Source organism: Tinamus guttatus, unplaced genomic scaffold (assembly GCF_059628265.1).
Source record: "Tinamus guttatus ecotype Peru unplaced genomic scaffold, ASM5962826v1 Tinamus_guttatus_pri_ptg001089l, whole genome shotgun sequence".
In the NCBI taxonomy this organism is placed as follows: domain Eukaryota; kingdom Metazoa; phylum Chordata; class Aves; order Tinamiformes; family Tinamidae; genus Tinamus; species Tinamus guttatus.
In genome coordinates, this window is record NW_028289623.1 from 1221998 (window position 1) to 1236972 (window position 14975).

A 14975-nucleotide genomic window follows, 5' to 3' on the forward strand; every position below is an offset into this window, starting at 1 on the left:
CTCCCTCACGGGCTGAGGAGAAGGGGCTCGTTGGAGAGAGAGGAGTCCTTGGTCAGGTCGTGGGAAGAGAATCCTTCTTCCCTGCTCGACCAGTGAGCCAAGGACAGGGGGGAAGCCAAGATGGAGGGCTTCTGGACTAAGACCGTTGGTCCGGAGCACTCATTTCTATTCCCCGTGCTCCTGCAGCTCTCCTCTGAGGGTAAGGGTTTGAGGGCTGCTTTGCCAGGTGCCGCAGATCCTGTTAGGGGTCAAAGCAGCTATGGCCCCGGGGCTGTAGCCTGCAGAGGGCTGGGGGCAGTTGGGAGAGGATGGTCTGAGGGTCTTGCCTGGCTCGGGAGACAACGTGTCATACAGGACTTGTGGGTCTTGCACCTGTGGCTGCCTTGGGTCCCAAGGCTCCTTTGGGCACAGCTCCCTCTGCTCTGGGAGTTGCAGTGAGGGGGTCACGTCTGCCTGGGAAGGGGGAAGGCCTTTGGTGGACTGCCGCTATGAGGGAAGAGATCCCCTGTCCAGGAGATGGATGTGTCCCTGCATTCCCCCAGGGCTCTCAAACAATCGTCACCAATGCCCCTGGTGGAAACAAATCCTTTGCTCTGGAGTAAATCCAAGGAGGTTTCTTGTTTGGGACAACCTCAGTTTCATTCCCCTGCATCCTCACATGTGCTCTAGTGGGCAGAAGATGTTTTGAGTTTTGCATTTGCAGCCAGCATCCTTTGCTAAGAGTCCCTGGACACTGATCTTGTGCCAAATCCTTCCCCTGTCCCGCCTTCTCCTCTGCACGTCCATGGGGATCAGCGTAAGGCTGGCAGCCTGAAACAGGGGCACAGGCCACCTGGGCACCTTGGCCAGTGGCTTCTTGGTTGGCTTGCGTGCGCGTGCATCTGTCACCCCAGGGGGAGCCGCTTGCGGAGAGCTCGTGAGCTCTCTGACACGGGGCCTGACACATCTTTCCCTCATTCCAGAGATTGTCACCATCTGGGACGCTGTGTCCCATTACATCTTGAAGCAGCTGAAGCTGAACAAGGTGGGCTGCCGTCCTGCTCCTCCTCGCCTTGGGGGTTTCAGTTGTGCAGAGAGCCCTGGGCCCCTGGGAGCAATCCTTCCCCCAGCGCCACGGCAGCGCACTGCCACCAGCCCATGTGCCGCAGAGCAGCTCCTTGTCAAACTGGGGGAGAAACTACGGGCAGAGCTCGTGGGAGAAAACATTCGACACCTCGTGGGGCTTCCCTTTCCCGGTGGCTACAACGCAGAGGCCAAGCAGAGAGACAGAGGCATTTTCCTGCCTCTGTCCTCTTTGAGAGCCCTAGGATCTTGTTGTGCTCTGGGATGGTAGGAAATACTTGGAGGCCAGTGAGGACAAAATGTGGAGAGGAGGCTGAGGACAACATCCGCAGCAAGGGACTCTCCTCCAGAGCTTTCCAAAGTCTTGCCCTACTGTAGCAGAACAGCAGGGAGGGCACAGAGCAGCCTGCCCTCGCTCACACAGCCCTCCCCTTTTCCATCAACACAATGCTTACACGGGGCCTTTCTGTCTTTTCTATGTGCAGGGTGTCCTGCTCAAGGGTCTGGGCACCTTCTGCACAGTCCAGGAGCCAGTGAGCCTGGGTGAAGAAGGGGAGCTCATGGTTCGGAGACCCGTCTTCAAGCTGGGCTTCCAGATGGTCTGTGCGCAGGAGTTCACGTGCCCCGAAGTGACTCTCCCTGGTGAGACAGCAGGGCCACCCTCCGCTTCCCCTCTCCACTGTACCCGGGCTGGGAGTGCGCTCCCTGCACTGTGCAGGGGCTGCCAGAAGCAGGCAATGCCCTCCACAGCTGGGGAACACAGAGAGCTCCCCCATGCAACCCCCCACACAGAGAGCTCTTTCTTGGGAAGGACCTTCGGTGCACTCTTCTGCTGCGAGTGTCGCAGCAAGTCGGGCTCTCTTGCCCTCAATGCCCCAACTCTTGGCTCCACGCCACCCCCATGCCTTGATGGCCCCGCGATGCCAGCTGCGGCCCCTGTAGCACTGACATTGCAGACTCTCTTCCTTGCAGATGATATCTGGATTGAGACGCTCGACTACCACCACTTGTCCCTGGTCACCTCCTTTCCATGGCATGTCATAAAAGACTGCGTGAGAGAGACCATCCACTTGTTCAGATTGCACTTGGGCAAGAAGCGGGATGTGGCCTTTGCCTTCAGGGACATCGGCGTGCTGACCCGACAGGGAGATAGACTTTGCATGAGGTTTTACGCCAGCTGCATCAAAAAGCTGGAAAAAACGGCAAGCTTAATTGCAGCCCTTCGCAGTGTAAGTTGCTCTGCTTTCCAGGCCTACTTCCATTGCTTTGGGAGGCCTCGGTGGCTTCCCACTCTTGGCAGGCTAAACAAACACCTTCTCCAAAGCTTCGTCCCACCAAATTCCCCATTCCCAGGAGAGCATCCCGCCCCACTTCCCTGCATCCTCGTCTCTGCAGAATGACTCGCATGGATATTCGAGTCATTCCAGAGCCACTCTCAGGGCTCTCTCGTGCAGCATCTGCATGCTACATCAAGGGCCTTATGGGCACGGTCGGGGCTGAGGAGGCGGCTTTGGAGCGGCGGCTCCTCCTGCAGCACCCGCAGGGGCTGCTGCCTTTGCCAGCAGGCAGGAAGCTGCCTCGGAAACCTCCCAACGGGCCTGTGCTGCCTTGCAGGTCCCTTGGGAAAAGGATCCCAGCAAGGCAACAGCGAGGATGACTCTTCCCGGGACCTGCTCTCGCCCCGTGCGCGTCTTCCCCAGGTAAGTGCGTTTCCTTTGCAGCCCTTGGCTGGCTGACAGGGGGCCCTCGCAGCTGCTGCTCAGCCGGGTGCACTGCCGGGGCTCAGTGCTCACAGGCACTTACGCCAAGTTCCCTGGCTTTGGGGGACACTGCCAACCTCCCGGGGAAGTGTGCACGGAGGCAAAGCATCTGGTAAAGGAGGAGTTCTCCTAGGGTAGGAAGGAGCATGAGTCCTGGAGCAAGAGGCCAGGGCAGACAGCCCCCTTGCTTCAAACCTGCCTCGTCCTCTGCTTTCCAGGTTTCGGCTCCTGGAGAAAGGCAGCCCAGAGGCCAAGGCTGTCTCCACCGCCTCCCGCTCTGGGAAGAAGAAAGCCGAGGAGCTCAGGAGCACTAGCCCCACCAAAGGTAAGGCCAAAGCTGCCGCCTGCGGGGCACGTTGGCTCCCTGTCCCCCCACGCTGCCTCACGGCAGCCCCCTGGAAAGGGGCTGCTCAGCAGGCTCTGCTCAAGAGCTTCCTCCCTTCCTCCCTGCAGAGCAGCAGCCTGGCAAGCGCCTGCAGCAGCGCCAGGAGCTGTGTCTGCCCGCGCTGCCCAACGCAGGCACAGGCAGCAGGCGGCAAGGCCCGGCGAAGCAGCCTGCTGCCAGGTGAGAGCCTTGGCGGGAGGGAGGAGGATCTGTGCTCCAGAGCGGGCCCCTTTGACCATGCTGGGCCTAGGGCCTCCAAAAGGCCTCCCACACACACCCCACTTAAGGCTGTTCTCCTGCTGGAAGGCAAGCACGTACCACTTTGAATGGGAGCCTCCCATGGCCTTAACCTTCCTCCAGCGCCAGGACGTTTTGGGGAGCTAAAAGGAAATGCCTAGTGCAGGAGTGTTTGTCCAGGAAGGAGTCCCTCGAGATTGCAGGGAATCCCATCCTTTCCCTTGTGAGATCAAATGCCCCCTGCCCTCAACCTCTTGCCTCCCACGGTGTCTTCTCAGCCACTCTGTCAAACAAGCGGGGCACGTGGAGGACACCTTGGTGCAGAAGGAGGGGAAAGTGGAGCACCGCCCGCATCCTCCGGCCGCTCCTCGGCCTGCCGCTGCCCGTGCTGCTCCCAGGGCTGCCGCACAGGTGTGTGACGGGAGGTCGTGGAAAGGGCCCTCAGCGCGGGCTCCCTACAACCCCCAGTGGCCTCTTTAGGATTTGTCGTGCAAGGATGCAAATTGGGCTCTGTTCTCCAACACAAAACGCCTGCAAAAATTCTTCTGGGGTTTTGTTAATTGCAGAAGTGGTTCTGTTTGGCATTGAAGGCGTAGAGGACAGCTCGGTGCCTCTTTGGTCCCTGCTCAGTTAGGGCAGGAGAGAGCAGTTTTCCCCCTGTGTCGAAAAGGGGCAACGAGCCCGTAAGGCTCAAGAGCAGGGGCAGAAGAGACAGTGAAGGGCAAAACCCATCAGCTCTCCCTCCCAACTGCACAAAAGTGTGATCGCATTGCCTTCCTGTGCCCTCGTCAGGAAACAACCACCCTCCCGTGTAGTGCGCTCCAAGGGCTGCCTGCATCTCTGTCTTCCAAGAGAGGCAAGGGCAAGCCGCACAGAGGGGACAGCAGGCTGTGGTGGCAGAAAGGGCCCCATGTCAGGAGAAGCTATGGGATGCCGTGCAGGGCCCTCTGAGAAAGGGGCATCTCCTGCCTGCCGGGCAGGCAAGGGAGCTTTGCAGGCAGCCAGGGCCCAGGAGGAGGATTGCTGCCTGCCTGGGGCAGCAGCCAAGTTGGCTGAGCCCTTCCGAGGAGGGAGATGGCTGCAGCCAGGGGAAATGGGCGAGGGGGTGGCAACCTGTGCATCTGTGCCTGGACTAGGCGCATCCCCTGCGAGTGGGCCAGTGCCATCTCCCCTGTTCACTCCTCCGTCCTGAACCTCCTCCTCAAATTTGTTCCTCTTGCCCTTACAAAACAGACACAGAGAGTGAAGAAGCTGGAACCCCTTGGCCAGCGCTCCTCCGCAGACAGAGGCATGCCAGCGGACAAGTGAGTGTGCAAGGCACGCGAGTTGCAAGCTGCGGCCTGGGATAATGGTGCACCTTGACCCGTCCCTGGAGCACCTGAAATCCCTCTGCTGCGGGGCATGCAGCATCCCCTGATACCTACCGGGATAGACAACATCCCCTGAATTCTGCTGGGGAGGGTGTGGAGGAACTGCAGAGGGGAAAAGTACCAGGGGTCCCCAGGGAGCAGGACAAGGACTTTGTTCCTCCTCCTGCAGACATCAGCCGCCGCAAGCAGAGCAGAGCGCGATGGTCACCACCGCGTGCAAACTGCTTCGGGACCGCTGGAAGGAAAGGGTGGAGCAAAAGCAGCAGGAACAGAAGCAGGAGGAGGAAAGGGCTCGCCGGTAAGTAGCTCCCAAGGCAGGCAGGGTCCCTGCTCCTGCCAAGCCCTTTGTGCCAAGGTCCGGGGGAGAGAGGGTCTTTCACTGCCCCCTACACCAGGGCACACAAGTGCCCTTGGAGCTTGGCCTCGCCTGTGCTGGGCCCAGCCATCCCTTGCATGGAAATGGGGTGGGGGCTGGGATGTGCTTTTGGATTTCCAGGAGGCACCTGCGTGTCCTGACACACTCAGCATCTTTCTCCTGTACCCCTCAGTGCTTCGGTGATGTGCAGCCTCCAGAAGAAAGAGCAGCGGGGCCACAAGCCGGACGGTTCTGGGAGAAAAGTCACTTTCTCCAAAAAATAAACTCCCTTTCCAAGTTCATGTGAGCCTTTCTTTGGTGCGGGGTGAAGCTTGCAAGCTGCACCAGGGCATCTTTGGAGGGGCAGGCAGGGGACACAGGGCAGCAGGGGGAGCGTGGAGCCCCCATCCCGGGACACTCTCGCTCTGGGCCATGCCTGTCTTGACCAAAGGGAAGAAGAAAGGCCATTGGAAAGGCCCTCCAAGGCAGCCCTTTCTGAGATGACGCTGGGTGCTGTGACACTGCTTTCTGCACACTGGGACCAGCCTTGAGCAAGGGCAGGCGGGCTCCTGCAGGGAGAGGACCTGCTTGCGAGGCAGAAGCTCTCCCCCATCAGCAGCCAAAAGCCAAGTGGGCGCCTGTGGGGCAGTCCTGCACAGCCTGGCAGCTCCTCCCTGCGGACAGATGGAATCTCAGCTGGGCTCTGGGGAATCTCACACGTAACCATTGGCCAGTTGAATTTCCAGCACTGCTCACTCTTTGGGCGAAGAGGCCTCCAGCTCATTGCTCACATGCTGATGACTCCAGCCCACATCCCCCCAATTTGGCTACAAAGATGCTATGGAAAAACATGTTAAGGGCATTCCTTAATTCTAGGTACACATCACGTACTGCTCTCCCCTTGTCCCCACAGCCCATCATCCCACCAGAGAAGACAATCAGGTTGGTGGAGGCACAATTTGCCCTTGATGACTTCAAGAGGGGTCTTCCCACTGCCTTCATGTGTCCAGGAACTAGAACAGACCATTTCCCTGCTGCTTGTGCCACTCTCCCGTTGGACCGGGACATGCCAGGACGGTGCTCTGCCTGTCCTGGTGCTTCGGGCAGCTCCCCAAGGCTGGCGCAGCTGTAGCTGAGGGATCTGCTGGTGCTCAGCCTCTTCTCTGCCATGGCAGGCGCAGGGACAAGAGCTCATCAGGCCGGGCTGGGAGAGCTCTCCTGGCTTTTCTTTTGAGTGGTGAAACAGTGGGCAGCATCACGGCTCCCATCTCTGTCCCAGCTCCATGCCCTCAGTATCCCTGCCCCACATCTGGAATATTGTGTCCAGTTCTGGGCTCCACAGTATAAGAGGGATGTGGAGCTGCTGGAGAGAGTCCAGCGCAGGGCTACGAGGATGATCAGGGGCCTGGAACATCTGCCGTATGAGGAGAGGCTGAGGGAGCTGGGCCTGTTCAGCTGGAGAAGAGAAGGCTGAGAGGGGACCTGAGCAGTGTCTAGAAGTACCTCAAGGGAGGGAGTGAGGAGGATGGTGCTGGCCTCTTTTCAGTGGTGGCCACCGACAGAACTAGAGGTAATGGCCACAAACTGAAACACCAAAAGTTCCAGAGGAACTTAAGGAAAAAAATTTAACAGTGGGGGTGACAGAGCACTGGAACAGGCTGCCCAGAGAGGTTGTGGAGTCTCCTTCTCTGGAGATCTTCAAAAACCTCTTGGATGCCCCCCTGCACCACGTGCTCTAGGTGTCCCTGCGTGTGCAGGGGGGCTGGACTAGATGACCTCTAGAGGTCCCTTCCAACCTTAAGCATTCTAGGATTCTATGATTCTATGATATGTGGCAGTATGGACCCACTGTGCAGTCACCACATAGGACAAGGCGCATTCTGGCTTGGGGGAATGTCCCCCGGCATGGTCCCCAGGACAACCCTTGGTGCTCCATCCCTCCACAACCCTCCTGCTTTGGCACCTCCCCAGCACCCGCTGCCCTGGTCATGTCCCAGGCCAGGGGAGCACATTGACATCCTCCAGGATCTGCCGCAGTCTGCGATGGGAGAGAGGTTGGGGAGATCTGACTGTTCCCATCCATACAGGCCGTGGCCACAAGACCTGGCCCAGCACCACAGACCCACCCATGTGTGTCCCCCCTGCTGCCTGTTCACCCCCCTTAGATAACACTGTTGTTTTCCTCTCTGGGCCATGAGCAGCCCAGAACAGCCCCTTCCTGGCTCTCCCCACCTCTGCCCTCTCCCCAGCCCGACCATCCGTGCAGCCCAGGCTGGGGTGGCCCCACAGCAGTGCCCGACACAGGGTGCTGCAGAGCTCTGGACACTCACAGCACAGCCCAAGCCACTGCGGGCAAAGCAGCTCCAGGGTGCAGGAATGTGTGATCAGCTGCCCCACCAGGCCCCAAGCTCCCACCAGGCCCAGTGCTTGGCACAAGGACACAGAGGACAGTGACACTCTGCTTCCCTTATCTTTTTTTTCCCAGGGAACCAAGCAGTGAATGCTGAATCCAGCCCTCATGCTCTAACACATCACCCCATGAGCTCATCACCACGAGCCCTTGGACATCCATAGAAAAGCAAAAGGTGTCTCTCATGGTAAAAGGCCTTGAGCAAATTCTCGGCTCCAACTTTAGAAGAAAAAAAAAAAAAAGACCCTCCTCCAAAGTGACCTTCCCTTTTATTGGAGAGAGGACAGCCCTGAATCACATATTTATAAGATATGACCAGCTCAGGTAGACTGTGGTGCATGATGCTGGAGAGGTGGGATGCATTCAAACACTACTATCGAGGAGACAATTTCAAAGGACAAAATCTCTCCAAGATAACTTAGAAATCACTTGTGCAGAGGAATGGGCAGCTCATTGCTGCTCAGCTAGTACCAGCTGAACTGTTTATTCAGTGCATGCTTGAGTTTCTTGTTCCTCAAGCAGCCCCTACCATTCTGACCCCAGCTCTGCTGCTCAGGAAGGTCTCGTAGTGCAGGGGTCTGCAGAGGGCAACGCAGTGGTCACAGGCCGTGACCGTGAGGAGAGAATGCTCAGCTGAAGAGATGAAGGTCAAGAGGAAGAACTGGGTTGCACATCCTGAGCAGGAAATGGCCCTGGTGCTCCGGAGGGAATTGGCCATGGACTTGGGGATAATGGTGGAGACGGTGCCAAGGTCCAGGGCAGAGAGGTTTAGGAGGAAGAAGTACATGGGGGTGTGGAGGTGGTGGTCGCAAGTTATAACTGTGATGATGAGGCCACCGGCCTCATGGATTCACTCTTTCCTGTTTCTCCATCTCTCCTTCCCCTTCTGTCCTAATCACCTTTCCCCCTTCCAAATGTGCTCATGCAGCTCCTCATTGTGCATAAGGGCTAATAAAACCAAATCTCTGCCTTGTTTAGGGTTCTACTCTAATGGAGGACAAGAGCAGGCTTTGAACACAAGGAAGCCTACCTCTAAAATCCCCTGTGCTGTGCTGTGGTCAGGGTGTTTCTGTGGCTCTTCATGGACCTCTCTTTTTCCAGACCAACCCCATGCATCCAAGGCTGAAGGAGAATCCAGGTTTTGTTTGCCCATCCCATTTAGACTTAGTGAAAGCAAAGCCAAGTGCAAACTTGGTCCCTTATAACATTAGCAGCTGTTCCACTTGGTGCCATGGCAGAGGGTTACTAATCCAAACCTTTCACCTCTGTGCAGGTGCACGCTGCTTTCCCACTTGGCAACGGCCAAATGAATCCCTGTGTTGCAAGAGAAAAATGCCAAATGCTCCACTCATGTTGCTGGCACTAGCACTCGCCCATGGCAAAGGCTGGAACAGCTGCCGTTATGTCTCTGCTAAACCAGGATGTGTTTTGACTAAAACCAAGTGATGCTTAACAGTGTGGCCTTAAGCACCAACTAAAGACACCTGCTCCACTCACTGGTATGCGTCCTAAAAAAAGAAAAAGAAAAAGAAAAAGAAAAAGAAAAAGAAAAAGAAAAAGAAAAAGAAAAAGAAAAAGAAAAAGAAAAAGAAAAAGAAAAAGAAAAAGAAAAAGAAAAAGAAAAAGAAAAAGAAAAAGAAAAAGAAAAAAAAAGAAAAAGGAAAGGAAAAAGAAAAAGAAAAATGAATATAAATATAGATATGGATATGGATATAAATATGGATATAAATATAAACAAAAGAAATAGCACCCCTTTTTGATAGAAAGCTACTGTTTTTTACTGTTTTTTTTTTACTGGTTGACTGGAGTTTAATCCATTCTCATACATTTAGTAAATTGATTCATCCAACCTGAGTTGAATGAACTTAAGGAAAATAAATGGCACGAAGGATTCAGTTTTGGCAACCCCAGAAATTTTAGTCTGAGCTGATAGGAAAACAATATTTTAGCAGAGGGCTATTCCACTATTTTGTTGAGGCATAAAACCAAATCCCTCCCTGACGGTGCATGTAAAAGATTCGTTAGACCTCTTCCTCTTGATCTTTGAGTGATCTGACATTAGAAACAGCATTGACTCACTAACGTTTGTGTTCATATTAGACAATGCACCCTCGATGGTTTGTTGGACCGGGAACTTGGAAGGGGGAGCAGAAAAATTTCAATATTTGTACAGAGTTTCGAGAAATAAAGTATAGGTATATGGCAAAGCCAAATGAAGAGCATGTAATAAAGGATTTTATTTGAAGGCCTGATGTAGCTTATGAGAGTCTAAGCTTGTACTCCTTAGCTTGAAAGTTTACCTAGTTGGAAGAAAAAAAGAATTCCTATGAATTCCCCCTCTAAATGGCAAGTAGAATACATCTCTGCCTTTTTTTCAACAACATTAAGAAGCAGAAAAAAATAGCATAAATTATGCCTATGTTTATTTTGGCATATTTCCTGTTGACTGTTTTTATTTATATGCAGCAGTAGAGTCGATTTGTTTCCGTTCACACTTTAGGGGTGGAGGAGCAAACTGTTTATGTTGGCTACCCCAAACAACAACTGTGGATCGTACCCATGCAGGTGGCCTCTGAGCCCAAGGAGCAGGAGAAGACACAGTCTTCCCTTGTGAACACGCCAGAGGTAGAGGCAGGTATAGACTCAGCTGCAATTGAGTCATAGGGCAGCAGCCACAGGGGCATCATTCTTGTACATCAGTGCACACTAGCCCAGTGCCAGGTGCCCCAGTAGAGAGCCAAGACCCTTTGACAGATGTTTTCTCGAGCATGCACGTCCTTGGTGTTCCACATAGCCCCTGACATGGACAACACAGCCATCAACCTTCCCAAGGATGTCTTGCAGCTCCACACTCCTCCTTTGCAGATTTCTACCAAGAAATGGCGGTCAGCTCTGCACTCCCCCTAGAATAGCCCGTTGTTGCGATGCCCCTTTGGGTTTTCTGTCCTCCAGAGCAGCATTTCTCCTTCTGAGCCTTGCTGCAATGGCACAAACTCACCTCCTAGTCAGGCTGCTTTGCAGGGAGTCAAGAGCAGATTTCAGAGTTGGGCATTTCCAATGTTCTCACCACGTAGACATTCTTCCTAATACCCAACCTGAACCTTCCCTGACGCAACTTGAGGCCATCTCCTCTTGCCCTATCAGTAGTTATTTTGGAGAAGGTATCAATCCACAGCAGCAGGGGCCTAAGGCACATCCAAGCAGCATCCAGGTACCAACAATGAGGCTTTAAAGTGGCCCTGGAGACCTCTGAAACACTGAGACACTATGAGGAAAGACCAAATAAGTCTTTGAGGCATTGCGGTGAATCAGAGACCCACTAAGAAATAACTCCCTGCCACACTACGGGAGACCTCAATATGTTTCTGAGAACCCCCAAAAGCCTCATCAATTTGGGGGAAATTTCATCTCATCACTGGGCCATTAGAAATGCAGGAAACCCTGTGCCTGCTTTGGGATCTTTCCAAGGCCGTCTTGCTCTCCCTCAGCTGCTTTGATGCTCTTTTGATACCTCTTGGACTGTTGTGGGCATTTCTGGAGTTGGTCGCAGGTGTCTGAGTCAGGTTTGGCAGCTTTTGCCTCAGCAAACGGGGAGGCAACGTGATGTGGGCTTAAAACAGCACCGACACGGAAGCACTCTCTTAAAAAATGCAGCATTTTCATGTTCACACATCTGTGCCGAGGAGTGCCATCACAGAATGAATGATGGGTGAGTGCAAGGCACTTCTTATGAAAGATATAGCAATATATTTTAACGATATGGGCACTGGTTTGAATGGGATTCTATAGCAAGATCGCTATTATTTACTGCACAGAGGACAAGTTTATACAAACTACCAGGGAGACCCTCTCATTGAGGTTCAGGTTGGACCCCCTTGATTTCCAAACTTCTCCTCAGAGGAGCCTGGGTGCAGCTGAATCCAATCTTTTCCCAGTCAACGGTTTATGTATAATTCATTATGTGCACAATATGTGAGGCAGACACCAGACACTAAATTCTGCATTTCTACTTCTTCTATGGGTCAGAAACTATGGTATTTTGGCTTTTCCTCTCTAGTTTTCACTGGAACACTGAACTGTGGACAGTCTTGTCATTTACTCTACCATGAGAGGACTACAAGAAGTCTGCTCGATTAAAACTAGCAGCCATCTGAAATGCAACCAAGAATATTTATTCTGTCATTAATAAACAAAACTGTTTGGCATTAAATTGAAAAAAAGTACACCTTTATTTTTTGTTAGTGCATCCTTATGTGTGTTAGTGCATCTTTACGTGTGTTAGTGCATCTTTATGTGTGTTAGTGCATCTTTAAGTGTGTTAGTGCATTTTCATTTGCGCTAGGACATGGTGCATAAAGCAAGCTCTGCATTCCCATGCTCATCCCATGCTCATCCTGAAGCCAGGTAAATGTCACAGCCCATCTATCACTGAGCAGTTTAGGAGGAAACCTTTTTCCCCCATATGCAATTAGTTCTTTCAATTGAGCAACCACAGGAGACATGAGAATATTGCAAGGGGAAGGAGACTGCTTCTTCACCGAGAGCAAGAACCCAATCCCATTGCAAAAGGAATGCCAGGCAGTGCCACCACCCCTGTCCCTTTCTTGGAGCCTGCAGAAACATTCACAAGGTGTCACCAGCATATTTCATTCTAGCAGCACAGATGGCCTCAAGGGCCCTGTCCAGGCTATAAGCAGAAGGGGTTCTCAGCAAGCCAAGGTTTGGGAGTTACAGATTCCTGGAGAAAGTCGTGAAAGTGGCCTCCAGGGGATGATGCTGGATCCACAGCTCCTTTGTGGTGCAGAAGGAGGCTCTTGCAGGAGGGTTGCGCTGCAGTGCCAGGTCTTTAATAGTGCAGTACGTGTAGGACGTCGCAGGGTACAACTCCACTTCCTTGATGGTGCAGAAAGTGGGGCGCTGCGGGGGACTAGTGAAGCTGTTGGGGTGCATCACAGGAGCTTCTATGGATTCCATCCTCCCCAGCAGTGGGTATCGCATCTTCTGCACCTGCAGGGAAGACTGGTTCCAGGAGGGCCACCCCACAAGACGCAGCCACAACAGCCAACCCAGCAGAGCCAGCATGGAAAGGAGCAGCAGAGCCAAGGCAGCCAGGTAGAGCACCCAGTGCAGCTGGCAGCAATGGCTCAGAACCCACCGGCCCCACTGCGGGCCCTCGACGACAGCCTGTGGACGCAGCACGGGTACAGCCGGTGCTGGCACGGAACAAGGGCAGAGCGGGACAGGCTGTTGGACGCGTGTGGTGGCCAGGTGAGCGGAAGGCACCATTGTGGTGCTGGAGATCACCGGCGCTGTTGGTGAGGAAGATGAAGATCTGACGGTGGCAGAGGTCTTTGACGTGGGAGTGGAAGGCGCCACAGTGGAGGTGGTGCCAGACGTGCCAATGGACAAGGGGATATGGGTGCTGGCAGCAGCAGTGCTGAGAGCGGCTGGAGTGAGCATGGTGGTGGCAGGAGGTCCGGTGCTCATGGGGATGGCCAGCGAGGAGGTCGAGAGGAAGGTGCTGGGGCTTGTGGTGGTCCTGGGGACAGTGGCAGTACTGGCCGGCTGAGTGCGGGCGAGGGTGAAGGCAGTCTCAGCAGCTGGAGTGATTGGCAAAGCCATGGGGGCTGTAGTCCAAGTGTTTGGAATAAGGACGGAGCCAGTGGAGCTGCTGAGGGGAGCCCTTGTGGTGGTGAAGGAAGGTTGGGTGATAGCAAAGGTGGTAGGCCACTGACCTTCAGGGGTGGTTGATTGCAGGTGGGAGGAGGACGTCTTGGGAGCTGCCTCATCAGTTACCTCCCCATAGCCATATTCATCCTCTTCTTCCTCATCGGCGTCCCCCACGTTGCCACAGTCAGGCTTGAAGTTCATGACGGGCTTCTGCTTGTGTTTGTCCGGGCTGTGGCACCGCACGCTCTCTGGGGCCACCTCAACCTCCGTCTTCTCCAGACCGCGCTCAGGCCGGTAGACGCTGATGTCGTTCTGCCGGATCCAGGCCCTCAGGTAGAGCAGGTTGCAGTCGCAGTGCCAAGGGTTTTCAGTCAGGAAAACGTATGCAAAAAAGTGACCCTCAGGGAAGAAGTTTGAGGGCAGAGTCTGGAGGAGGTTGCCTGAGAGCCACAGGGTCTCCAGTTTCTGCAGGTCCTGCAGCAGTTCCTGGGGCAGCTCCTCGAGGTTATTGTCAGAGAGGTCCAACTCCTTGAGGGCCCTCAACCCTTCAAAGGCCTCCGGGGGGAGAGTCTTCAACAAATTGCCCCGCAGGTCCAGGTATTGCAGCTGCGGCGTGGCATGGAAAGCGCCCGGAGCCAGCACGCCCACACGGTTGTGAGCCAAGGCCAGATGGGTGAGGGCAGGCAGACCCTTCAAGGCGGGCAAGGCCTCCAGGGCATTGCGGGACAGGGTGAGCTCCTTCAGGGACGGCAGCGGGGACTCTGTGTGCAGAGCCACCAGCCCGTTGTCGGACAAGTCGAGGTCCTGCAGCCCAGCGAAGGGCAGGAAGGCAGCGGTGGAGACGGACGCCAGGCGGTTGGCACTGAGCAGCAGGATGCCTGCGTCCTGGGGCAAGGCGGAGGGCACCGTGCTGAGACCCTGCCCGGTGCAGTTGACCTCAAGGAGGTCCTTGACGCTGTTCATCTCTGAGGGGCAGAGCTGAGCCCCAGCTGAGGACAGCAGAGCCAGGAGGACAACATGGACCAGGGCAGGGAGTTCCATGACCTGAGATGAGGAGACAAGACTCGTTTGCATGGAGGAGCACCGAGGGACGACGCACGACCGAGGAGGAAGCGCCACCAAGGTGGAAGCACCAAGGTGCTGCAATTCTCCTGTGACCGCATCCACTGCCGCCCTGTCACCTCCACCAGCTTCACCCCAAAGAGAAGGACATGCCCCCACCACCACCCATGTCCCAGCACGAATCCCCTTGGCTCCCTCCTTGCCTTCAGCAGTGGCTCAGCCCGGCGGCACCGTCCCAAGGGCTTTCCCTCTCCTGCTTCTTCACCGAAGGACACAGCGTCCTGCTGCTTCACCGGAGGACACAGCGCATCTCCGGGGGCAGCTGGCCCCGTATCAGCAGCTGCAGCCGCCGGGGAAGGAACCACAGTTTCCTGCGAGGCCAAAGCAGCCTCCGCACGCCGGTTCCACAACTCATTGCTGCAGCAGTGGGACAACGTGGGGAGGGGAGCCCTGGGAGTAGCCGTTGCATCATCACCCCATGAGGTTGTTTTATTTTTTTTTCATTTCAAACATAACTGGGGGAGAAGAGATAAAAATAAGCTAAAACATTTCATTCAACCCCAAATAATGCATTCTGTCCAGCCTTCAGTTTAGGTCACCCTTTAATTTACTTTTTCCTAACGGAAGGCAGCTTCTCAGCTTGCTTCGAAACAAGATTTCCTGG

At 54.7% G+C, this 14975-nt stretch overlaps 1 protein-coding gene across 1 annotated transcript; it reads right to left on the reverse strand.

The window, feature by feature from the left end:
* Nucleotides 1-12202: 12202 nt before the first annotated feature.
* On the reverse strand, nucleotides 12203-14290 carry GP1BA (glycoprotein Ib platelet subunit alpha). Its single transcript, XM_010220017.2, is given in 1 exon segment — nucleotides 12203-14290. A coding segment is annotated over 1 exon segment (2088 nt).
* Between the last annotated feature and the right edge of the window lie 685 nt (nucleotides 14291-14975).